We start from the raw sequence: 27,197 nt of genomic DNA, 5'->3' as shown, positions 1-27,197 counted from the left end.
GGAACCGCTGGGGGGTGGAGGGACAAAAGGAGGAGCCGGCGTGCTTTGTATCTTTGTCTGTGCTGTTGGTGGCTGATATTTGTATTCATTGTGTACGCAAACAAAGAATCTCACTGTGCCTAGTCAGATGTAAAGTAAAGTATCCTTTATTGTCATCCAGACATTTCAGTCTGAACGAAATTGCATACCTTGCAGTCATAAAATAGAATAAAATAATAAAACACACACTTAACACAGTTTAGCATCCACCACAGTGAGTCTACCAGCCACCTACTCACTGTGATGGAAGGCAAAAGTCTTAAAGTCCTTGTCTCTTCCCTCCTTGTTCTCCCTCTGCATTGAGGCAATCCAGGCTTCCGATGTTGGGCCCCCCGCCGGGTGATGGTAAGTCCCACGGCCGAATCCGAGCTCCGCGAACGGGCCGGTTCAAACTCCGCGGCCCGGGGCGGTCGAAGCTGCCACCCTCCAGTCCAGCGGACGAAGCTGTTGTTGCGGGAGCTCCGGAGAATCGGTCACCAACCTGGGACCTGTGAGCTCCCGATGTTGTCGTCCACTGGGCCCGTGGCCGAAGCCTCCGAGGCCCAGAAGTCGGGTCGCCGCCGCCGCTGCAATGCAACCACAGCCCCGAGGTCGGCCAGATTCACGATGGTGAGTCCTGGCTTTGCCTCCGGAGCCTCGAGGTCGGTCCCAGTTGGAGGCCGCCAGCTGCACGATTAGGCCTCAGCGCAGACGGAGACGGGGATACGATAAAGAAAAGGTCGCATCCCCCCGAAGGAGGAGACAAGATAACAAGTTTCTCCAACCCCACACACGTACACAACTAAAATAAACTAAACAACTGGACAAAAGAAAACAAAAAAAAAGAAAAGACAGACAGACGGACTGCAGGCGAGCCACAGCTGCTTGGGCAGCGCCACCACTTCCAGAAATTGTAACTATTAAGTATTCCTATTCCTAATTTCCCTCTCAAGAACACACTGCCAAAATACTACCAGCACCTGTGGGATGGAAACAACTATAAAAGTATTTTTGTGATTAAATGTTTTTTCCCCCAAAGTATCCCCATCAGATACTTTGATATCTGCAGCAAAAAAATAAATCGCTCCAACTGAAACTTTCCATATTTTCTTATTCGCACAAGTAATAAACACATTTCCAAGAAAATGTCTCCTCAAAACAAATTATAATTTAGTTAACTAATCCAACCCGGGTTCCAACCCGAAACGTCCCCAATTTTTTTTCTCCACAGAAGCTGACTGACCCGCTGAGTTACTCCAGCACTTTGTTTCTATCTTCGGTATAAACTAGCATCTGCAGTTCCTTCCTACATACCTGTAAATGAAGCTCGTTAGATCGCAGAGTTCCTGTAACCATCCAGACCATCAACAATAAAGGAACTGCACAACTTTTGTAATAGAAATAACTAAGTCCATGTCAGAATCATTCAGTCTAATCACCTTTTCAACAAGAACAAACAGAATCAATTATCCTTCATGGTTACTTGTTGTATGCCAGTTGTGTTTTGCTCTTTTAGCCCCAGAATACGTCATGTGTTCCGTGGGACAAAATGACATTTCCAAAAGGCTCACAAAGCTTCACAAGAGGTCGCAGCTATACAGTCCAACAAGTCAGCAACATCATACAAGGAAAATGCTGACAGTTTTGCAATCGCTTTGCCCCTAACACCAGATTTCAAAAACAAGGTGGAATAGAGCTGCCAAATATACAAATTGTTGTCCTCTGCACTACTCACAAGTTTAAGGAAAGGAGATTTTTTTTTTAAAATTTTTAAATTTATTTATTAGAAGTAGACATATTATAAAATGTAGTTACATATTATAGTAAAAAAAAAAACTTTTCATATACATCAGTCATACATTATTAAAATTTTCCATTATCAATTACTTCTGCTTCTAGTATTTTTATTTTTTATAGAAAGCGAGAAAAAGAGAGGGTAGAAAGTTACAAATAAAAAAGAAAGCAAAAAAAAAACAAAAAACAAACAAAAAAAAAAACAACACAACAGAAAAACAAGGGAGGTGGAATGGGTTACCTGTAATACATCAATGGAGATAGGTTCGTAGGTTATAAAGTATAGAGTATAGTTTTTCATCTGTTCCTGAGTTCAAGTTTCAGCTGGGTCCTCGTGCTGTGCCAATCTATCCCTTCAGATAGTTAATGAATGGAGCCCAAATTTTATGGAAAAGATCTTGTTTGTCCATTAAGACAAGTCTAATTCTTTCTAAGTATAGGGTCTCCGACATTTCCGTCATCCACATTTTGATTGTGGGGGTTGTAGGGCCTTTCCAAAATTTTAATATTAATTTTTTTCCGGTTATTATACTGTAATTGAGGATGTTTCTTTGGTTTGTTGTGAGTGTTAAGCTTTGTTCTGATATTCCAAGTATTATTAATTTTGTGTCTGGGTCCAGTTTTGTATTAATAACTTCTGAAGTTATTTCAAAAATATCTGTCCAGAAATGTTTAAGTTTTATACAGTTTGCAAACGTATGTGTTAAATTAGCCTCTAAATGTAGACATTTATCACAAATAGGAGAGATTTGTGGGAAGATTCTATTTAGTTTTATTTTAGAGAAGTGTAGTCTATGTAAGACCTTGAATTGTATTAAAGTATGTCTGGCATTTAATGAACATTGATGTATTTGTTGTAAACTTTCGTCCCACATATCTTTCGTGATAGGATGACCTATTTCATTTTCCCATTTGTATCTATGTGGTTCGGTCGGTGGTACCTCGTTATTTAGTAGGGTGTTATAAATATAAGCTATTAGTTTTTCAGTATTAGGATGCTTGTTCAGACATTCATCAAGAATTTCTGATTCCCTATTCCTGTAAACTTGTGTATTAGATTTAACATAATCTCTAATTTGTAGATATCTGAAAAAATTATTTGAGTGCAGTCCATAATTCAGTTGTAACTCTTGAAATGAAAGAAAAGTACTTTTCCCATAAAGATGTCCTATATTTTTGATTCCATGATTTTTCCATTGTGTGAAACCTTTGTCCATAAAGGATGATTTGAACAAAGGATTATTTACAATGGGAAGGCAGAGTGGTATATTATTCAATTTTAAATCTTTTTTTATTTGTTTCCAAATTCGTATTCCACTATGTATTATGGGGTTTTCTTTATAGGTTTTTTTGTGCTGTTTTGTGGGGGCAAATATGATCGGTCCAATTTCAAAAGGTAGACAGTCTTCCTTTTCCATCATTAGCCAATCTGGTTGTTGGTCCATTTCTTCCAGCCAAAAATTCATGTTTTTAATATGGACTGCCCAAAAATAAAATAAGAAATTTGGCAAAGCCAGACCTCCATTTATCTTTGATTTACATAAATGTTTTTTATATTTTCTATGATTGTATGCCAGTTGTGTTTTGCTCTTTTAGCCCCAGAATACGTCATGTGTTCCGTGGGACAAAATGACATTTCCAAAAGGCTCACAAAGCTTCACAAGAGGTCGCAGCTATACAGTCCAACAAGTCAGCAACATCATACAAGGAAAATGCTGACAGTTTTGCAATCGCTTTGCCCCTAACACCAGATTTCAAAAACAAGGTGGAATAGAGCTGCCAAATAAACAAATTGTTGTCCTCTGCACTACTCACAAGTTTAAGGAAAGGAGATTGAATGTTTTCGGGACTCCTCGATGAGATTTTTCAAACTGGAGGCTTCAATGGAAATGCAAACTGACAAGGTCAGTAAACCTGCAGTTTACAAAGTTGTAATTGTAAACCAGCATCTACACTTCATTATTTCACCAGCGGTAGAGTTGCTGCCTTACAGCACCAGAGACACGGGTTCGATGCTGACTATGGGTGCTGTCTGTATGAAGATTGTACGTTCTCCCCGTGACTTGTGTGGGTTTTCTCTGGGTGCTCCGGTTTCCTTCCACACTTCAAAGATGTACAGGTTTGCAGGTTAATTGGCTTGGTAAAATTGTATATGTCCCCAGAGTGTCCGATAGTGCTGGTATATGGGCGATCAATGGTCAGTGAGGACTCTGGGGACAGAAGGGCCTGTTTCCTCACTGTATCTCTAAACTAAACTAAATTAGTTCTGATGTTCTGATTCTGGCTCCATATGTTTCCTATTTGAGTTTCCAACCTTTCAGACGATGTTGTTTCATGAACTGCTTTTCTTCTAACCTTTTTATGTGGGTCAGAAAGAGGGTATGCAATCTCGGGTCTCTTCACGATAAACTCATTAAAGTAAAGTCATGTCTTAATTCAAATGTATCACGCTTTGATTCCATTACATCTACCACAATAAAGTGCTTCGAGAGGTTGGTCATGATACGGATCAATTCTTGCCTGAGAAATGACCTGAATCCATTTCAATTTGCATATCGCCACAACGGGTCAACTGCAGATGCTACCTCAGTGGCTCACCACTTGACTCTGGATCATCTCTGGATAATAGGAACATGTACATCAGGCTGCTTGTCATGAAACATTCTCATCACATAGTCATACAGTGTGGTAACAGGCCCTTCGGCCAAAGTTGCCCACACTGACCAACATGCCCAATCTGCACTAATCTCACCTGCCTGTGTTTGGCCCATATCCCTCTAAACACATCCATGTACCTGTCCAAATGTTTTTTAAATGTTGCGATCGTACTTGCCTCAACTACCTCCTTGTTCCATGTACCCAACACACTTTGTGTAAAAGAGTCGCCCCCTCAGGTTGCTATTTCATCTTTCCCCCCTCACCTGAAACCTATGTCCTCTGGCTCATGATCCCCCTACTCTGGGCAATATTCCTCTCATGGTCTTATACACCCCTATAAGATCACCCCTCATCCTCCTGCGCTGCAAGTAATAAAGTCCTAGCCTGCTCAACCTCTCCCTGTGGTTAAGGCCCTCAAGTCCTGGCAACATCCTCGTAAATCTTCTCCCTTTCCTATAACGGGGTGACCAAAACTGAACACAATACTCTAAATTTGGCCTCACCAATGTATTGTACGAGACATTGTACAAGATTCCTCCAAACTCATCACAAAGCTCTAAGATCTGGGCCTTTCTGTTTTCAACTGGATCCTTTAAGGGCCTGTCCCACTTACGTGTCCTTGGCATGCAAATTACGCGACCTCGTCGTCACGTTGAGGCGCACGTGCATCGTGTGGCCGCGCAGGGCCGGTCCCACTGAGAAGCGCGGATGGGTATGTAGTTGTGCGCGGTATCACGGGCGCTCCGAAATTTTGTAGCGAACAAAATCTTTGCGCGCCAACGGCCTGTCGCGTAACTGACGGCCAAAGTGGGACAGGCCCAAGACCCTGGCACGACGCAACGTCTCACCTCCAACAGCAGCAGAAGCAGGCAAACGATCGTCAAGCTCGCGGCCTTTGCGGTCCGGATCCGCCCCCACTTCTACTCCCAGAGCGGGGCCAAGAAAATTGAAGACAGACACAAAATGCTGGAGTAACTCAGCGGGACCGGCAGCATCTCTGGAGAGAAGCAATGGGTGACGTTCTTTCAGACTGAAGAAGAGTCTCGACACGAAACGTCACCTATTGCTTCTCTCCTGAGACACTGCCGGTCCCACTGAGTTACTCTAGCATTTGGTGTCCATCTTCAAATGGTGTCACGCGCTCCAGACGGCTGTGCGGGTGCATGAAATCGCGCGCGACATTCGCGTCTCAACGTGACCACGAGGTTGCGTAATTAGCGTGCCAAGGGCACGTAAGTGGGACAGGGGCTTTACTTCTTCATCAGCAGACCTCATTCAGTGCAGATTAGTAACAATATCTCCTCCTCGCTGACCGCCCACACAAGTGGACCTCAGGGCTGTGTGTCTAGCCCCTGCTCATATCTCTTTACACCCATGACTGTGCGGCCAAGCACAGCTCCAATGTCATCTACAAATTTGGTTGGAGGAATCACGGGTGGTGATGAGTCCGCAAACAGGAGAGAGAGAGAGAGAGAGAGAGAGAGAACACCAGATTGAGTGGTGCTGAAGCAAAGACCTCACGCTCAACGTCAACAAAACCCCATTGACTTCAGAAAGGGAAAGTTGGAGAACAAGCCCTAGTTTGCAGTGGTGGGTCAGTGGTGGAGAGAGTTAGCAGCTTCAAATTCTGAGTGTTATCATCCCAGAAATCCTGTCCTGAGCCCAGCACGTAGATATGATCAATGGTTCAACAATAGTTTATTGTCAAATGTATCTAGGTACAGAGAAATTGCATGTTTTTGCATATAATACACAATGTATGCAAGGAGATGCCACATATCCACCGTGCCACCAACCGTGCCATCCCTGCATTTGCCCTTCTTTATTCCAATGCCAAGCACGCTTGCACGATAGGTGCTGGCACGGGGGTACTTTGTTACTTTGGAAGCGCCCTTTATCGGCGACTATTTACATAACTTGGGCATGCAAGCAATGAATTTCACTGTGACTCGTCGCATGTGACAATAAAGCATTCATTCATTGATAAAGGAACACCATACTCACACAGAAATGTGATTCCAAAGAAATACATTCCAAAGATCCAGGCCAATGGTGAAATCGTGTAGGAAGGGTCTCGACCCAAATCATCACCTATTCCTTTTCTCCAGAGATGCTTTCTGGCCCACTGAGTTACTCCAGATTTTTGTGTCTATCCAATGGTGAAATCCATCATTTTGAGGTCCCACGCAGGTCACGGGCAGAACATTCAAACTCCGTACAGACAGCACCCGTAGTCAGGATGGAACACGGGGTCTCTGGCACTATAAGACAACAACTCTACCGCCTCACCACCGTGGTGTTCTACTTTTTGAACATTGACATTCTCAAAAGAAACAAAATGGGTGGAAGGAAAAAAGAGCAACAAGAGTACAGCTCAAGGAAATATTACTGTGAACCAAATTGTTTAGCCCTATAAGCTTTAAAGTAACAAATAGCCAACTGGTGTCCATTCCTTTCCTGTAGGAAGGGTTCATTGATGACTTTCTATGGCATGATCATATCAGGCTAAGGGCCTGTTCCACTGTACGAGCTAATTCAAGAGCTCTACCGAGTTTAAAAAAAAATCAAACTTGTGGTAAGCATGTAGAATGTACATTGCGGGTACGTCGGAGCTCGAGACATCTCTTAGCGGCTCGTAACGCTAACGGCAGGTACTCGGGAAATGCGGAAAGCTCGTGAAGACCCGTGAAGATTTTTCAACATGTTGAAAAATGTCCACGAGAGCCCCGAGTACCCCAGAGCGGCCATTACCGTAATTCTCCGAGTTCGAATCAGGAGATACTCGGGAGAACTCTTGAATTAGCTCGTACAGAGTTCAAAAAATGGATAGTCTCCAAAGGACTCAGCCTGTTCAAGACCAGCAACATTTGGCTTACTGGTCCCAAGTAAAGATCTATTTCAGCTAGAAATTAAACTGTGCTTTCTTCATTCTGTGTCTTGATCAGCAATTCCATAGAATTGGTATGATTGAAAAGCTTTTTGTTTTACAGTTTACAATTGATGCTTCAAAGTTTATACGGAGTCAACAGTAATTTGTGTTTTTCAAAAGCACCTATTTTGTTCAATCTGCAACTGTGTCACCCAAAACACTCTCAATATTCCATTATGCTCCATATTTATCATGACTTCAATGAGAAAAGTTGGAAATCACAAGTGGCAGGTCTAGACATTCTATCATTGATTTCCAAAGGGTCAATTCGATTTCAGTCAAATCAAAGGTGATTACATCATGCCTTCAGAACCCAATTTGTCAATAAAATCACGACTGAAATTTCCTCTTTGCTGCAATTCCACGTGACAGACTGTCACAATACTGCCCACACGCACTTGTCACTGACAGACAAGTTACAATGGTTATGCAAATACACAGCTTACTTCAAAAGATGAGGTTCTGCTTTTTTTCAGCAACTACAGAATCAATGCAAGCTATAGAATATCGTATTAGTACAGGTCGACAAACGTCAAATCCACTAACCTGTGACTGGATATCTTATTCTTCTATTAAGCAACCAAGCATTTCTCATGGCATCATGTTATTTTATACCCAAATAGGCAGAGGACACAGTTAACACCTTGCAGAATAAAGTTGTACTATTCCAAAACTTCTAGCTCTGTTTTTCCACATAATCGTCAAAGCATCTCCTTCTGCAATATAATAACCATACTTCAAAGTACTTCCTTAGCTGCACGTTGCTTCATAGTAAAGTGCTTGAAAACAGCACGTATGTCTTTTAAAAAAAAACATTTTAACACAAACACTACAGTAGAAATCATTTCACATCCAACTGTGAATGTTGAGGTCTTTTAAATTTTGGAAGTTAAATTTCCACAAAATAAAGGGATCTGATGTGCTGCTGTGCCGTGCAGAGCATAATGTTCTCAAATTCAGTTCCACAATTTGTAGACCTGACCCCATATCATTAGACTTTAGTTGTTCCATAATTTGAGCACTAACCACATGGTGCGGAGAATTTTATTTCACTCAACTTCATATTGCTGCTATTGAACACTATTATATTGTATAAAAAAGAACTACAGATGCTGGTTTAAACCGAAGATAGACACAACAATTCTGGAGTAACTCAGCCGGACAGGCAGCATCTCTGGAGAGAAGGAATGAGTGATGTTTCGGGTCAAGACCCTTCTTCAGAATATATACATATTCTATATAATTAAACATACCTAAACATATCAGTGTAATCATAAATTTCATACAATAGTCCATGACAAAATCTTTCCATATACACTGCTTTGCTGCTATTTTGTACATTCACTGCTCTAATATGATAGCAACAATCTATTTTTTAGTTTAAAAGCGGGAAGTCTATTTGGAACTGTTCCCATTTATGGAACACTAAAACAAATGCATCAGAGGCAGAATTTCCTTCAAACTTATCAAGGCTCACATTAACAAGGAATGGCACGCCAGAAAACGTATTACTTTATTTGCAAAAAAAGTCAATAAATCAGAGATACTGTGGTTAAAGATGATTGAAATTTGTCATCCAAGTGCTTAAAAATTCCTTTTACAATTTGCCTTCACAATTAGAATGCATGCTGAATGAGTACACTTAACCACTACATCTTAAGAATGCAACTCCAAGAATATGAAAATATTGCGAAATAGCTAATCAATAAAGTGCTATAATCAATATGAGCTTCCATGTGATATGCCAACGTATTTGAATAAGAGATACGCAGTGTCCATAATTTATGGAAATACATCATAAAAGTGAGGAGGAAACCATCAAAGCTTATTCCCATCATTGTAGAAACAAGGAACTGCAGAGGCTGGTTTACAAAAAAGACAAAAAGTGCTGGAGTAACTCAACGGGTCAGACAGCATCTCTGAAGAATGTGGTTAGGTGACAATCTGAAACAAGCACCAAACAGCGTACCCCAAAGCCTTTACCACAATAGTCGAGGACTTCAACAAAGCCAACCTGAAAAAATCACTCCCAAACTACCACCAACATGTTGCCTGCAGCACCAGAGGATTAAATACCCTTGACCACTGCTATACGACCATCAACAATGCCTATCGTTCTATCCCTCACCCTCACTTTGGGAAATCCGACCATTCAGCTGTGCTGCTTCTTCCTGTATACAGGCAGCAACTGAAGAGCGCACCACCAGAGGTGAGGACAGTACAGAGCTGGTCGGGGGGGGGGGGGGGGGGGGGGGGGGCAGAGGAACAACTCCAGGACTGCTTGGAGTCTGTAGACTGGGCAATGTTCAGGGACTCGGCAACAGACCAGAAAAGATACGCCAGTCGTTTCAGACTTCATTAGGAAATGTGTGGAGTATTGTGTTCCTACAAAAACCATCGGAGTGTTTCCGAACCAGAAGTCTTGGTTGAACCAGGAGACCCGAATTCTTCTGAGGACCAGATCGCGGGCATTCAGGTCTGGTGACGCAGAGGTCAATAAGAAGCCAGATACGACCTTGACAAGGCCATCAAAAAGGCCAAAAGGGACTTCTGCTCCAAGCTGGAGGATGGGACGGATGTTCGGCAACTGGCAGGGTTTGAATGCCATCACAAGGCAAAACCAGGAGGCAGCTCAAGCGACAGCCAAGCATCACTCCCTGACAAGCTCAATGCGTTCTAAGCACGATTTAATTGGGAGAACACTGATGTGCCTTCCCGAGCCCTCGTTCGCCCTGATGGTACCACAGTCACAATCACAGAGGCCAACGTCAGATGTTTCAGGGGGGTGAACCCTCGGAAAGCATCTAGACTTGATGGTATACCCGGTCGAGTTCTCAAAACCTGTGCAGACAATAGACAATAGGTGCAGGAGTAGGCCATTCGGCCCTTCCAGCCAGCACCGCCATTCAATGTGATCATGGTTGATCATCCCCAATTAGTACCCCGTTCCTGCCTTCTCCCCATACCCCCTGACTCTGCTATTTTTAAGAGCCCTATCTAGCTCTCTCTTGAAAGCATCCAGAGAACCTGCCTTCCCCGCCCTCTGAGGCAGAGAATTCCACAGACTCACATCTCTCCTCGTCTCCGTTCAAAATGGCTTACTCCTTATTCTTAAACTGTGGCCCCTGGTTCTGTACTCCCCCAACATCAGGAACATGTATCCTGCCTCTAGCGTGTCCAAACCCTTAACAATCTTACATGTTTCAATAAGATACCCTCTCATCCTTCTAAACTCCAGAGTGTACAAGCCCAGCCGATCCATTCTCTCAGCATATGACAGTCCCGCCATCCCGGGAATTAACCTTGTAAACTTACACTGCACAGACCAAAGGACATTTTCAACCTCTCATTACTGAGGTCCTAGGTTCCCACCTACTTTAAGAGGGCACCAATAATGCCCAAGAAGAGTAAGGTGATGTGCCTCAACAACTATCGACCAGTGGCACTAACGTCTGTGGTGATTAAATGCTAGGTTGGTTATGGTGCATATCAACTCCTACCTCAACAACCATATAACAATTACAGCTGGGAAACAGGCCATCTCAGCCCTTCTAGTCCGTGCCAAACACTTATTTTCCCCTAGTCCCATCTACCTGCACTCAGACCATAACCTCCATTCCTTTCCCGTCCATATACCTATCCAATTTATTTTTAAATGATAAAACCAAACCTGCCTCCACCACTTCCACTGGAAGCTCATTCCACACAGCCACCACTCTCTGAGTAAAGAAGTTCCCCCTCATGTCACCCATAAACTTCTGTCCCTTAATTCTCAAATCATGTCCTCTTGTTTGAATCTTCCCTACTCCCAATGGAAAAAGCTTATCCACGTCAACTCTGTCTATACCTCTCATCATTTTAAAGACCTCTATCAAGTCCTCCCCTTAACCTTCTGCGCTCCAAAGAATAAAGACCTATCTTGTTCAACCTTTCTCTGTAACTCTGGTGTTCAAATTGGGACGGTTTCTCCGAATGTATTTGGGGGAAGGTTTGATAAAATAATATAATACGAGAGGAGGTGTGGAAAGAGTGAATAGTGGGAGACTATTGTGCCACTGTGCTGTCCTACTTTGATGGCATTTAGATGGAAGGACAGGAGGTTAGTGACATAAACTAAAAGGACAAAAAAAAAGTAAAGGGTGGCATGAGAAAGAACTTTAATTTCAATCATAACATATCTGTCCATTGCTCCAGCCTACTCAATCCTCTTGAATTCTTTCCTCACATTTACTTTCACAAGGCATACCCTAGTCAATCTACGCACTCCAAAGACGTACAGGTTTGTCAAATCTAAAATGATCTCTAGTGTGTGTAGGGAAGTGTTAATATGCGCAGGGATCGCAGGTCGGTGCAGACTCAGTGGGCCGAAGGGCCTGTTTCCGCGCTAAACTAAACTTGACCCTGATTGTTGTTTCTAAAAGTGTAATATGACGTAGACACACTGAGCACGATTTTGTCACGCACCTAATCCAGATGGGACTTCTAAACAACATGCAGATCTAGCAGCTTCTATCCATAAGAGTTTTTATCCACAGATGAAGATGGGCAGCAGCATCCTTGGGAGATACCGATGAGTTTATTTTTGTTCAACAATCTATAAATTTTGGTAAATCAATATTAATCTGTTATCCTCCCAGAGATTACGGGATATGCAAAATACAATGTAAATCTGGGAAGTAATCCAATGCCTATATTTATTCATTTCCTGTACATGGGATTTTTTTTTAAAAGGTGGAACAGCCTCCTTTACATGTAGAGCTTCCTTTACTTGTCGAAAAAAGAAAAAGATAGGAAAATAGGGCGACACAGTGGCGCAGCAGTAGTTTCTGCATCACAGTGCAGCGCCAGAGACCCACGTTTCATCCTGACGACAGGTTTTGTCTGTATGGTGTTTGTGCATTCTCCCTGTGACCATGTGGGTTTTCTCCAGGTGCTCCAGTTTCCTCCCACACTCCAAAGACGCACACGTTTGTAGGTAAATTGGCTTTGGTACAATTCTAAAAATGGCCCAAGTGTGTAGGATAGTGTTAATGTCCCAAGTGTGTAGGATAGTGTTAGTGTTAATGGGTGATCATTGATCGGTGAGGTCTCTTCCTGCACTGTATCTCTAAAGTCTAAAGCTTCCTCATTTAAGGACAATGCATTGAATAAAATTTGATTTTAGCCTTTATTTAGGAAAAAGAGAGGGAATATTTTAGGATAATTAAAGAAAGCTAGTGTAGATATTCCAGTTCACCAAATGCATCAAATAGCCACACAGCAACCTTAAATTAATTTATGAATCGTGGAAAATGTTTTCCCCAAAGTGTGACTGATAGTCTAAGCACAAGGCTGCAGTAACCAGAGGGCACGTCATCTCTATCAAATTACAATGGCACACACCTTGCCCAATAATATGCCTTTGTAAACAGGAATGCCACAGGGAACAGACATGAACTGATGACATTATTTCCCTGTGAATTAATAAGATCCCCAATCTCAGCAGGTCCTATTTTTAAATGGGAATTCCTCTTGCTTTTTCAAAACCAATGCAATGCCTTCAAGGAATTAACTGGCAAAAATTAAAACACAGGTAATTATTGCTACAAGCTACTGATGAAATTCTACCCAAATAGAAGCTTAATTTGTTTCCAGGTATATTGTATCTCTCTATGCTGTTTTGAGTTAATCATGAAAGGAACATAAATGACTTTTTGATTTTGAAGCCAAAGGTTTAGTTCACACCTCTTCTGTGGAGTTTGTCCAAAGAACCCTTTTCATTTGTTTGGTTGTACACAAAAAAAAGATAGCACTTTATAAGTTGAAAAGACTTTATGATAAAATGTAGTTTTCTAAGTCAAAGGGACATATGCCCCCAAGATATTTAACCTCATTATCAAGTGTTATAGATAAACCACTGTGACAATCAATAGAGATTTGCAATTATAATTAATCTGTTCAAGGATGAGATCAGTACCGTAGCAGTGGTTTTAGTCAATCAAAACCCTGGGTTAGTAATCAAGAGAGCAAGTTAAAGTTCTGCCATGAAAATGTAACAATCCAATTTTTAATAAACTAAATAAAAGGCAGCAGCAAGGAACAGTGAAAAAAGTATCAAGGCAATGATGCGTGCGGCCTTGCTTCACATCAATCGGCACTGAGATTGTATCCATTGTCCACCCATTGATTGGTGTTACAACTGCTGTATCTGTGGAGCATTCCCCATTTGTACGCCATTGTGAAGCAAATGAAAAATGGACATTGGTTTGTGTGGGCAACAAAAATTGAAGAGAGTATTCCGCAGATCCTCTCAAATGATGGAGCCAAAGGCTCTGGTGTTGACAAAATGTCCCATGGATTGACTTCAGTTACGCAGTGTGGATACAGACTCGTCATCCCACCGAGACTGCACCGACCAGTGATCACCCCGTACTATCCTACACAGTAGGGACAATTTACATTTTTTACAGAACCCATTTAACCTACAAACCTGCATGTCTTTAGAATGTGGGAGGAAACCAGAGTACCCGGAGAAAACCCACAAAGTCACAGGGACAACATACAAACTTCACAAAGACAGCACCCGCAGTCAGGATCGAAACCCAGGTCTCTAGCGCTATAAGGCAGCAACTCTACCACTGCGTCACTGTGCCACCCAAATGATGGAGTCAAAGGCTCTGGTGATGTCAAAATGTTTTATGCATAGTGGTCAGTGCATTTCTCCCGCAGTTGTTGCAAAGAGAATAACATGTCCATTGTGACTTAACATAGATGGCTTTTCAAATCAATCTGTAGAGCAGCTCTTCACCAATAGGGAGGGTGTGGTTGAAAAGGATCCGTGTGACAATTTTCCTTGTGACATTCTGGGGAATGCTCCACAGATACAGCAGTTGCATCTGTCTGTGGAGGAAGGAACTGCAAATGCTGGTTTACATTGTGGACACAAAATGCAGGAGTAACTCAGCGGGTCAGGCAGAATCTCTGGATAGAAGGAATGGGTGACGTTTCGGGTCTAGACCCTTCTTCAGAGTCTGAAGAAAGGTCTCAACTTGAAACGTCACCCATTCCTTCTATCCTGAGATGCTGACTGTCCCGCTGAGTTACTCCTGCATTTTGTGTCTATCTTAGTTGAATCAGTCTCCTTTCTTGAAGTTGATTATGACTGTGGAGCCTCGGAGATCTGCTGGCATGTCCTTTTCTTCCTATATGTGAGAATTAAGGTGGTGAATTTGTGCCTGACGATGCCACCATTAAGTTTCATAACCGCAGCAAGTATACCGCTGGCATGTAAAGTTTTCCACATTGTTTGTCAGGTGCAGCAACGAGGCTGGACCAGATCGTGTGCTGTGGAATGGAGTCAACGCTGTTCATGTCAAGAGCAGAGACATGGTTGTGGACAACTTTGATGGTTTCTTTCCAGGCAGTGAAGACTGCCTCCCTCCTTGTTTTATTCATCTCCTTTTGTAGCTCTCGGTGGGTTTGTTTTGTGGACTTCAGTTCAGTTTAGTTTATTGTCACGTGTAGCGAGGTACAGTGGGAAGCTTTCCTTGTGGGTTGCCTTGCCACTGCTATAGAGTCTGTGCAGTTCATGGTAAGCAGCAAGTTGATGAATCTTCAACACACTTTCTGCCCATCGCCTCTTCTTTAAATCATTTTTTTTTTCTCTGTTGGGCCTCAGCTTGCAGGTGCTTGCAGACCTGTTCCTTATCCCTTGCAACATGATCAGGGCTTTCAATCCACTTACACCTTGTGATTGTGGTTCACAAATCGCTGATTTCACTGGTTATTTTTATCAAGCCAATTCTGGGTCTTCCTCAAAGAAAAGCCATGAGTCATGAAGCCATTGAGTCACAGTCACACAGCATGGAAACAGTCCAATTCATCCATGCTGCCCAAAATGCCCCATCTAAGCTAGTCCTAATTACCGATGTTGGCCCATATCCTAAAATATGTCCTATCCATGTATCTTTTAAAAGCTGTTATAGTATCAATAATTCCTTCAACAATTCTAATTAAGGTGGCCTGTGACCATTTATAGCTTCCCTTGACTGGGAATCGGCACATTATCTATGAAGCTTTCTCTAAGAACAGCTCTCCTTGTAGGCTCCTTGAGACATTCAACATTTATTTTCTCAGAGCAAGACTTTTCTCGCAGGCTGCTGTATATATAATCAATGCCCATTCAACAGAACATCAGACACAACTCGAAAGACTCAATGTGCTCTTCCTTACTCAAGATTTAGTCTTATCTGTTTCATCTATTGTGCACCTTCTTATTAAACATGAAACAAAAATGATGTTAGAAGGAAATAATATAATACTGTAAGAAACAGATAATATATTCTCACAGATTACTGTAGGAAGGAATTGCAGATGCTGGTTTACACCGAAGATAGACACAAAATGGTGGAGTAAATCAGCGGGACAGGCAGGCAGCATCTCTGGAGAGAAGGAATGGGTGACGCTTCAAGTCAAGACCCTTCTTCAGAATGGTTGGACCCTTCAGACTGAAGACGGGTCTCAACCCAAAACCTCACCCATTCCTTCTCTCCAGAGATGCTGCCCGTCCCGCTGAGTTACTCCACCACTTTGTCTCTATCTCATAGATTACTAGTCAGTTCAAAACTCTTAACTAAAAGTTTAATCTACTCTTCCTCACACAATCTCACTGACAGCACAAATAAATGGAAAAAACATACAAAATCCCCAGCTTCCTTATACAATAACACTCTCTGTATAAACAGAAGCACTGGGATTCAGCTCTTCAGGGACTTTGGTTAGATGACTCAACATGTTCTTTCTAGTTGTTTAAGGTCTACACTTCAGTATCTGAAGTAAACAAGAAAGCACGCGAGAGTGAAATGTAGTGGGTTTAAACAACCAAACATGCTGATTAGATTTTTGTTAACCATGTATCTGTGCCTAACGTTCAGTGGTATATATGAGGCGAGCAGTACCTGCAGCTCCTGTATCTTCTGACATCACTTTGTCCTATGGGTGGGAAACGTCGGTAGGAGCTAATTGTATTTGACAACCATAATTAACTAGAATGCAGAGGATTACATGGATGTCAATAATTACAGATTTTGTTGTTGGTCCCTGGAGGGATTCAAACCAGATTGGATTAGGAGATGGCAGATCCACCTTGCCTGCAGGTGGTCCTAAATCCAAGCCTTAAAGTGCATCGAGAGACAATTTACAAACACAGGTTAGCATTTTTTGCAGGAACTCTGCCAGAAGATGAAATTGGAAAAAATACTTTACCTAATGGAATATAGAGAGGTGAATCCCTTTAGAGATCCATCACTGTCCCAAGTATTGGTTATTATGAAATTATATCTATTTGCCCATTTGACCAATTCCCCCCACCTCCATTATAGTTTGTGCAGTAATGTAATTACTCCATAACTACAAAAACATTGCAAGAAGTCTAAAGGAATGAGTACACATAATGGCCCGGAAACTGAACTGGACTAGACAACTTCTGGCAACTATAAACAGCTTAAAATACAGATGAGTATGTTTCTTTTTTTAAAGCCAAACTTTGACCAGGAAACTGCTGGGGGGATCCTTTTTAAGTAATGAGCCACACACATATCAATGATCCCCTCCGTCTCCTCAGCATGGTCTTTTTCTCTTGTGCTAGCTTTTAATGACTTGAATCTAATGTTTTCAGTTGTGACTTTATTTTAAGTGATACAAGTTCCTTACTGCTCCTACAAGATGAATATTTTCATGCAATGATTAAAACAAAGTCCCTTCACAAAACTGCATGTATTCCAGTGGCACAAAGTTTTCTTTGTTTCATCAACATTGAAAGCGATGAAGAGAGAATGCATATTGATAATGTGCCTTTTGCAAGCCGAGAACCAGAACATTTCACAGCTAATAGAGTGCTTTTAAAGTGCAGTCATTTTTGTGTTACCTTCCAGTCGGTTCTGAGCTTTGCAAATAAACACCGCAGGGTTTTATAAACCCTCTGGAGACTAGAGGAGGTATGGCTGTGAAGGAGGAAAGAGCAACAGGTAGTCAGTGGAATCGGTAGCAGTGGAAACAAAGGGATCTTTAGCCAGTGTTTTAATGTTCATAAGAGTTAAGTTAGCTCCAAATATATTAGCCAATGCTTTAAAAGATTAATGTTTCTTGTCATTTATAATATTAAATGATAAATTAGGATCGTAATAAAAAAAGGAAACAAAGTGGACGGCACATTGGCACAGTATTAGAGCTGCTACCTTACAGCGCCAGAGACCCAGGTTCGATCCTGACTACATGTGCTGTCAGTACGGAGATTGTATGTTCTCCCTGGGACCATGTGGGGCTTCTCCGAGTGCTCCAGTTTCCTCCCACGTTCCAAAAACGTGCAGGATTTTAGGTTAATTGGCTTCTGTAAATATTCCGTTAGTTTGTAGGATAGAACTAGGATAGAATCGTGATAGGGTGGACTCTGTGGGCCGAAGGGCCTGTTCAACTAAAACTAAAATGACCATTTCATGAGTCTAATTAACTACCTGGATGCCTTAAACATTTTATTTTACTTTCATTTCCCAGAGGCCAGGGTTTAGACAATAATTTATGTGAAACCTCAAGTTGGCAAGCATTGGAAGCTATACCTGCATTTAGAATCTCATAGGATGCTTTTCTCATAGCAATAACTTTTTTTACATGAGGATATATTTAAAAAATCAATATTAGAAAGTGAAGGAGTTTAGTCTGCTGATTTATCTCATGTTATTATTGATTTAGCTACAGTGGTTAGAGAGCCACTTTTTATTTTATTGGTATATGCACCTCTAAATTATCATCAAGCCTAACTGGATAGTTTAGACACTAACTTTATTGTTTGTAGTAGAGCCAAATAATTTTTACTAACTTTTGCTCTAAAAACTAATGGAATGCCTTACTCAGCATTATATATGGCAGAGCATCCATTAACTGTGGTGCAGGTTATTCACTGCTGGATCAATTAGACAACGTTTTGTACAAAACATTTGGATAGAAATTAGTCCTCAGATGTATGCACTGAAGACATGATCGACTAATGGTACATGGTACATGATGCATGGTACTCTGCTTCCAAAAATCACTTCCATTGACACCAAAGGAATTTCAAAAGTAAAGCTGAACACAAACACAGAATCAAAGAGGAGTTTAGAGATACAGCGCGGAAGCAGGTTCTTCGGCCCACCGAGTCCCCATGCACTAGCACCAGCCTACACACTAAGGACAATTTACAATTTTACCAAAGCCAATTAACTTACAAACCTGTATATCTTTGCAGTGCAAGAGGAAACCGGAGCACCTGGAGAAAACCCACACGGTCACAGGGGGAACATACAAACTCCGTATAGATAGCACAGTGAGGATCGAACCCAGGTTGCTGGCGCTGTAAAGTCAGAGGGTGGTGAATCTCTGGTGAATTCATTGCCACAGACGGCTGTTGAGGCCAAGTCAATAGATATTTTGAAGGCAGAGATAGATAAATTCTTGATTAGTACAGGTGTCAGGGGTAATGGGCAGAAGGCAGGAGAATGGGGTTAGAAGGGAAAGATAGATGATCAGCCATGATCGAATGGCATAAACTTGATGGCCTATCACTTATGAACTAAGGCAGCAACTCCACCGCTGTGCCACTGTGCTGCTAGAAGAGTCCCAACCCACAATGTCAGCTATCAGTCTGAATAGGGGTTCTGACCTGGAACTGTTTAATGTCTCCTGCTTTGCCGACTAACCTGCTAAGTCAGTCCAGCACTTTGTGTTTTTTCAGTTGTAAACCAGCATCTGCAGTTCCTTTTGTCTACAGAACTGCAATGCGTGTTTAGTGCACATGACGGAGGACAAATTGCTAACTTCAAAGTATTCAAAGGTTTTTATTAGTCACATTCACATACACCGAGGTGTAATGAAGTGAAATGCTTCTTGCCATTTTGCAGCACACAAAGAAAGAATACAGACATAACACCAATGAGAGTCTTAAACACAAAGAACATCCCCCCACAATGGCTCCCACCATGAGGGGAGGCACAAAGTCCAGTCCCCAACCCCAGTTCACCCATAGTCGGGCCTATTGAGGCCTCCACAGTTGCCTCTACGGAGGCCCGATGTTCCTGGCCGTTCTCGCCGGGTGATGGTGCTCCGGCGTCGGGAGAGTCCTCACAGCGGCATGGGAACCCTGGAACGGCCGCCTCCGTACTGGAGGCCGCGGCTTCCGAAGCCGACAAGGCCGCGCCGTTTGGAGCTCCACAACTGGCGATCTCGTCGCGAGATCCCAGGCTCCCGGTGTAAAGTTAGGCGCCGCCGCCCGCAGCTGATCGCTCCACAGTCCCGCAGCTCCGCGATGTTTTACCCGGCGGTCTCAGCTCACCGGAGCTCCAGCGCGGCGACCCAGGCAAGGCATCGCCCGCTCCACGATAGCGCTCCAGCGCTGTGCCGCCGCCGAAGCCGAGGTTCTGGCGGTCCGCGACAGGAAACGCCGCTCCAGGCCCGCTGGTAGGCCGCGGGACGGGTCGAAGCTGCAGCCCGGAGAAAAGCTGCCTCTCCGACCAGGTAGGGACCCTGAAAAGCAGTTTCCCCCTTTCCCCCACTTAATTCCACAAACAACAATTAGCTTGCAAAACATAAACCAACCCCACAGGCTATGAAGGCATATGTTGAGTTGCTGTTTTTTGCATCAGCCTTGAGCGTCTGTAACAGAACATTATGACCATATATATCTGAAGCAGGAACAGGCCACGCGGCTGTTCAGCCATTTAAGAACATGGATGATCTGACTGTAACTTCAACTCCAAATTCTGCCTACCAAAGCGTACCTACCTGCACCTTAAAATATTAACAATGTCCACTGCCATTTGAAGAAGATATTTACAAAGATCTGTCTGAGAGGCATCAACTGCACGTGGCATAGCTGCTATAACATTGTTAGAGTATCCTGCACTCCAATGTCCAATGGAAAAGCTCAGAGATCACAGAACTATATTATAATGGACCCCCACAGCACCTTTGCACCAGTTTTCCTTTTACAAGATGGAATGCAATGCCAGCTTAAAAACTCAGAATGAACTATTTTGCAAAAAGTTAACAACTGCGCAACAATTTACTGTTTGTCACTACTCTTACTTGTTGATAAGAGATTACCAATGATAGGAACCAACATTGTTGGATTACACCAAAACGAGTCTCAGGCCAACAGATCTAAGTTGACTGCCTGAAATCAGAATCCATTAATGTTGAACCACCACTAGAGGCAAAGGATTTGTTTTTTTCACCAAAGGCAACTTCTTGTGATTACGAACACAATAGTTTTAGGTTTATTGTTGTCACATGTACAGAGATAGAGTGAAAAGCTTTGTAATGCATGCTATCCAATCAGATCAGATAATACTATACATACATACTCTCAAGTCAAACTCAAGTACAATGGATGGAGCAAAGTGCAGAGTAGGGAATATAGTCAGCCTTGTAGCGCAAGTGTTCCATGGACAAGCCCATGGGGTAGAGGTGAATCAGACAGTACCTGAGCTTACTGAAGGATCATTCAGGAGCCTGATAACAGAGGGGAAGAAGCTGTTCCTGAGTCTAATGGTGCGTGCTTTCAAACTTCTGTATCTTCTGCCAGAAAGAAGAAGAGAGAAGGAGGAATGACCGGGGTGGGACACATCAAGTCTTTGATTTCACTGCACATCTCGTATGTGTATGTGACGAATAGACTTGACTTGACTATATTGGCTGCTTTTCCAAGGCAGCATGAAGTATAGATGGAAAAGATGTTGGGAAGTCTGGTCTGCGAGATGGACACGCAAGTCACGGGGGAGAACGTACAAACTCCGTACAGACAGCACCTGTAGCCGGGATCAAACCCGGGTCTCTGGCGCTGTAAGGCTGCGCCACTGTGTATATTTTAAGCAAGGGTGTCAAAATATCAGAGGTTTACTGCGTTAAGATGCTAAATTAAAAAATGTTCCAAAGCTTTCCTTCAGTATCATGTGCATTAAGAACAACTACAAGAAGAATGGAGAGTGTTGGTGGGGAAAGGACCCATTGTAGACACGTTAAATAAATGTGATCTACAGTGACACCTTATGGAGGAGAGAGTGTTGTGCAATTAGCTACACGCACAGACACAGATAGTAATGCAAGCTGAAGTTTAGTTTAGTTTAGTTTCGATCGAAGATAGACACAAAAAGCTGGAGTAACGCAGCGAGACAGGCAGCATCACTGGAGAGAAGGAATGGGTGATGTTTCGGGTCACTGAAAGTCACGGGAAAGGGAAACGAGAGATACAGACGATGATGTAGAAAGATATAGAACAATGAATGAAAGATAAGCAAAAAAGTAACGATGAGAAAGTAAACAGGCCATTGTTAGCTGTTTGTTGGGTGAGAAAGAGAAGCTGGTGCGACTTGGGTGGGGGAGGGATGGGAATACATAGAAACATAGAAAATTGGTGCAGGAGGAGGCCATTCGAGCCAGCACCGCCATTCATTGTGATCATGGCTGATCGTCCCCAATCAATAACCCGTGCCTGCCTTCTCCCCATATCCCGACTCCACTAGCCCCTAGAGCTCTATCTAACTCTCTCTTAAATCCATCCAGTGATTTGGCCTCCACTGCCCTCTGTGGCAGGGAATTCCATAAATTCACAACTCTCTGGATGAAAAGGTTTTTTCGCACCTCAGTCTTAAATGACCTCACCTTTATTTTAAGACTGTGGCCCCTGGTTCTGGATTTACAGGGTTTGCTTGAAGTTAGAGAAATCAATATTCATACCACTGGGTTGAGTTAAGTTTAGAGATACAGCATGGAACAGTTCCTTTAGCCCACTGAATCCATGCCGACCATCGATCAGGGGCAGTTTCTTCCTAGCGGTTATCAAGCAACTGAGTCATCCTACCAACAACTGGAAAGACCCATGAGCTACTATCTACCTTACCTATGATTGGACTTTACTGGACTGGACTTTATCTTGCACTAAACATTATTCACGTTATTCCCTTTATTATCTATTTGTACACTTTGAACGGCTGGATTGTAGTCACGTATTGTTTTTCTGCTGACCGGTTAGCACACAACAAAAGCTCTTCACTGTAACTCGGTACACAGACAATAAACTAACTCAAGGGGGAATTTTCCCCGCTGTATCTCTAAACTAAACTAAACTAAAACTGATGATATTGTGCACTCATTTTATTGTTGATTCAATTTAATATATCAAAATTAGCATGAAAGGAAATTGTAAAAATTGGAAAGACCCATGGTTTCCATGGGAAATTGGACACGGTTCGGAAAAAGAGAGAGATCTACAATAATTATAGGCAGCATGGAGTAAATGAGGTGCTTGAGGAGTATAAAGAATGTAAAAAGAATCTTAAGAAAGAAATTAGAAAAGCTAAAAGAAGATATGAGGTTGCTTTGGCAAGTAAGGTGAAAGTAAATCCAAAGGGTTTCTACAGCTATATTAATAGCAAAAGGATAACGAGGGATAAAATTGGTCCATTAGAGAGTCAGAGTGGACAGCTATCTGCAGAGCCAAAAGAGATGGGGGAGATAATGAACTATTGATTTATGTGAAGTAAGGGAAACAAGTAGAGTAGCTATGGAAACTATGAGATTCAAAGAAGAGGAAGTACTGACACTTTTGAAAAATATAAAAGTGGATAAGTCTCCAGGTCCGGACAGGATATTCCCTAGGACATTGAGGGAAGTTAGTGTAGAAATAGCAGGGGCCATGACAGAAATATGTCAAATGTCATTAGAAACGGGAATAGTGCTGGAGGATTGGCATACTGCGCATGTTGTTCCATTGTTTAAAAAGGGTTCTAAGAGTAAACCTAGCAATTATAGACCTGTTAGTTTGACGTCAGTGGTGGGCAAATTAATGGAAAGGATACTTAGAGATAATATATATAAGCATCTGGATAAACAGGGTCTGATTAGGAACAGTCTACATGAATTTGTGCCTGGAAGGTCATGTTTGACTAATCTTCTTAAATTTTTTGAAGAGGTTACTCGGGAAATTGATGAGGGTAAAGCAGTGGATGTTGTATATATGGACTTCAGTAAGGCCTTTGACAAGGTTGGTTAAGAAGGTTCAATTGTTGGGTATTAATGGTGGAGTAGCAAGATAGATTCAACAGTGGCTGAATGGTAGATGCCAGAGAATAATGGTGGATGGCTGTTTGTCAGGTTGGAGGCCAGTGACTAGTGGGGTGCCACAGGGATCTGTGTTGGGTCCACTGGTGTTTGTCATGTACATCAATGATCTGGATGATGGTGTGGTAAATTGGATTAGTAAGTATGCAGATGATACTAAGATAGGTGGTGTTGTGGATAATGAAGTAGATTTTCAAAGTCTACAGAGAGATTTATGCCAGTTGGAAGAGTGGGCTGAAAGATGGCAGATGGAGTTTAATGCTGATAAGTGTGAGGTGCTACATCTTGGCAGGGCAAATCAAAATAGGACGTACATGGTAAATGGTAGCGAATTGAGGAATGCAGTTGAACAGAGGGATCTAGGAATAACTGTGCCACATTGTCCCAACACAGATCCCTGTGGCACAGTTCCCTGAAGGTGGAATCTCATGTAGATAGGGTGGTAAAGAAAGCTTTTGGTGTGCTGGCCTTTATAAATCAGAGCATTGAGTATAGAAGTTGGGATGTAATGTTAAAATTGTACAAGGCATTGGTGAGGTATTCTGGAGTATGGTGTACCATTTTGGTCGCCAAAGTATAGGAAGGATGTCAACAAAATAGAGAGTACAGAGGAGATTTACTAGAATGTTGCCTGGGTTTCAGCAACTAAGTTACAGAGAAAGGTTGAACAAGTTAGGTCTTTATTCTTTGGAGCGCAGAAGGTTAAGGGGGGACTTGATAGAGGTCTTTAAAATGATGAGAGGGATGGACAGAGTTGACGTGGATAAGCTTTTCCCACTGAGAGTAGGGAAGATTCAAACAAGAGGACGTGACTTGAGAATTAAGGGACAGAAGTTTAGGGGTAACATGAGGGGGAACTTCTTTACTCAGTGGTAGCTGTGTGGAATGAGCTTCCAGTGAAGGTGGTGGAGGCAGGTTCGATTTTATCATTTAAAAATAAATTGGATAGTTATATGGACAGGAAAGGAATGGAGGGTTATGGTCTGGGTGCGGGTAGATGGGACTAGGGGAGAATATGTGTTTGGCACGGACTAGAAGGACCGAGATGGCCTGTTTCCGTGCTGTAATTGTTATATGGTTATATATGACAGCATGGATTCATTAATAATGTGGCATTGGGCTATACAGGTGGTTAAAGTATGATCAGTCTACCACTCAGTTGTCAAAAAACTATATGGTTCATTGAAACTCAGTTGCTATTATTTTCACGTGGAACTACGATTAGCTCTCAGAAAGATATCAAGGACATGTCTGAGCTCCCCTATTAGTTCTATATCAAAATGGATTACACATTGAGTTCTAAATGAGAATTAATTAATGGGCTACACATAATAGAGTACCAAATAAGCACCTGGCAAATCTTGGAAAACTGCGTAACATCCTTCCAAGATAATTCCTTTAACAACTGAGGGGTTCCTCTGATGCTCAAAGATAGGCAACATGAGGCTCAGAAGGGACTGGTACATGGATAGAGGTTTAGAGGGATATGGGCCAAAATCAGGCAGGTGGGACCAGTGTAGACGGGGCATGTTCGGCTGAAGGGCCTGTTTCCATGCTGTACGACTCTATGATCCAGTGAGAGGGAGCTGGAAGCCATTGGTGATGTGTTACTTCCAGGATTCAGAATGTGCTCTCTCAAGCAACAAACTTTCATTCTGATGGCCCTGAGTCTGAAGAAGGATTCCAACCCAAAACCTCACCTATTCCTTTTCTTCAGAGATGCCGCCTGATCCGCTGAGTTACTCGAGCATTTTGTGTCTATCTTTGGTATAAACCAGTATCTGTAGTTCCTTCCTTACACATCGAGATGGCCGTTTCTTTGCTTCAGATGTGAATGAGTTCTTTGCTGAGTTTAACATCTTCCTCTACTGCAAGAACGCAAATACATATTGATATACAGAGATAGCAAAAACACACAGTGCTAGAGGAACTCAGTGGGTCAGGCAGAACCCATGGAGGGAATGGACAGAACATATTTTACGTCGGGTTCCCACCGCGTACCCAAAACAACGCCTGTCCATTTCTCTCCACAGCTGCTGCCTGACCCGCTCAGTTGATATAGTACTTTGTTTTTTTCCGTCAAGACTCCACCATCTGCAGTCTTTTGCGACTCAGTTAAAGAACCCCACTATCCTGTCCCTAATAAGTGTGCATTGGCAGAATACTCTGGCTGGACATTGTTCGTGCTTCATGTATTGTTACGAGATCACTTTAACTAGTAAAACAGCTGCATTTATTTATTTTACCCCCATCTCATTGTCACATACTACGCACAATGCACTTCTCCATATAGTCTTCAGCCTGGAGAAAGGTCCCAATCTGAAATGTCACCTAGCCATGTTCTCCACAGATGCTGCCCGACTCCAGTTACTCCAGCATTGTCACACTTCTCGTTACCTTTGTTTTCAGTCATCGCAAATATGAAATGCAGCCCTTTGAATGTCTTGCTTGCCCAAACTGCTTTTGAGCTACGTAATTACATGAAGAGGAGGATGAGTGTCATCTAAAAAGGGCCTGTCCCACTTGGCCATTTATTCGGCTACTGCCGGCAGTCGCAGCTGGATTTTGAACATTTCAAAAGCCAGCAGCGACAAAAAAAGTTGTGACACCTGAGGAAACACCGCGCGTCAATATGTCATCACGCTGCAACATTTTTGGTGACCTGATACGTCAGCCAATGATGCCGGCAGTCGCCGAAAAAACCCGCCAAATGGGACAGGCCCTTAACGGATGGCTGGGAACAAGGCTGTGGTGGTTGAAAAGCAGAGTAACTACAAAGAAGAGGGGATCTGAAATAAAGATGAGCAATGAATAATATCCTCCAAAGCCGTCAACACAAGGGTATTTACCCTTGCGTTTCTCCAAGTTCCATTACCTGAGGATTCCACTCTGGGTCCATTTCTTTTACAGTTGCAATATATTCCTGCATAGCCTGTTGTTCCGTCTTATCACCCATCTCCTTCCACGCTTTCCTGTCAATAAGTAAGAAGCTAATTAAGTTGGAGGAATCTAATAGATAGCAAAGTGTTTGGATTTGGTTTGCGTCATCAAGCATTCTGTTGGTAACAACTTTAGTTCACCCTCTGCTGTAGCCTCCCCATGGCTGAGGGGATAGTACTGATTCACAGGCACCAACCTCCCCTCCCATAACACAATATCAACCATCTTGGATGACCAGGCCCCATCGGTGCATACATGTAAACTCGCGAGGTGTTACTGATGTATCAAATTCAGTCCATCCAAAGTTGAGTGGTTTTCAGTATTACCTCTCCTCAAATGAATATAGAAAACCTATGTTGACTCCAGTTGGACAGTAACGCCCAAAAATGTAGGCTTGGATAGAGCGGATGTGGACAGGCTATTTCCACTAATGGGAGAGTCTAGGATTAGAGGTCATAGCCTCAGAATGAAAGGACGAGCAGGAATTTATTTAGTCAGAGGGTGGTGATCTGTGGAATTCATTGCACAGTCATGATTGAATGGCAGACTTGATGGGCCGAATGGCCTAATTCCGCTCCTATCGCTTATGACCTTATGATGAACGCCAGTAACTAGAGTCCTACAATCACACATCAGTATCTGGAGGTTACATATTGGGATAAAGACAATTTCAAATCTTCACATCAATTAATTCAACTTTTAACTTTTGTATTTTATTTTTTATATTGTT

General features: G+C 42.5%; 1 protein-coding gene across 2 annotated transcripts in view; it reads right to left on the bottom strand.

Annotated features, from left to right (window-relative positions):
• The window catches only part of c10h1orf21 (chromosome 10 C1orf21 homolog), a 448,119-nt gene that overhangs the window by 161,462 nt on the left and 259,460 nt on the right, over positions 1 to 27,197 (bottom strand). For both annotated transcript variants that reach the window (XM_033027870.1, XM_033027871.1), the window contains one exon: positions 26,403 to 26,499. In XM_033027870.1, the coding sequence (XP_032883761.1) occupies positions 26,403 to 26,499 (97 nt within the window). The remainder of the gene's footprint in view (positions 1 to 26,402; positions 26,500 to 27,197) is intronic.

The sequence above is a fragment of the Amblyraja radiata genome, chromosome 10, assembly GCF_010909765.2.
Source record: "Amblyraja radiata isolate CabotCenter1 chromosome 10, sAmbRad1.1.pri, whole genome shotgun sequence".
Taxonomy (NCBI): Eukaryota; Metazoa; Chordata; class Chondrichthyes; order Rajiformes; family Rajidae; genus Amblyraja; species Amblyraja radiata.
Note: the sequence above shows the minus strand (reverse complement) of the source record. Positions and strands in the feature narration are given on the sequence as shown.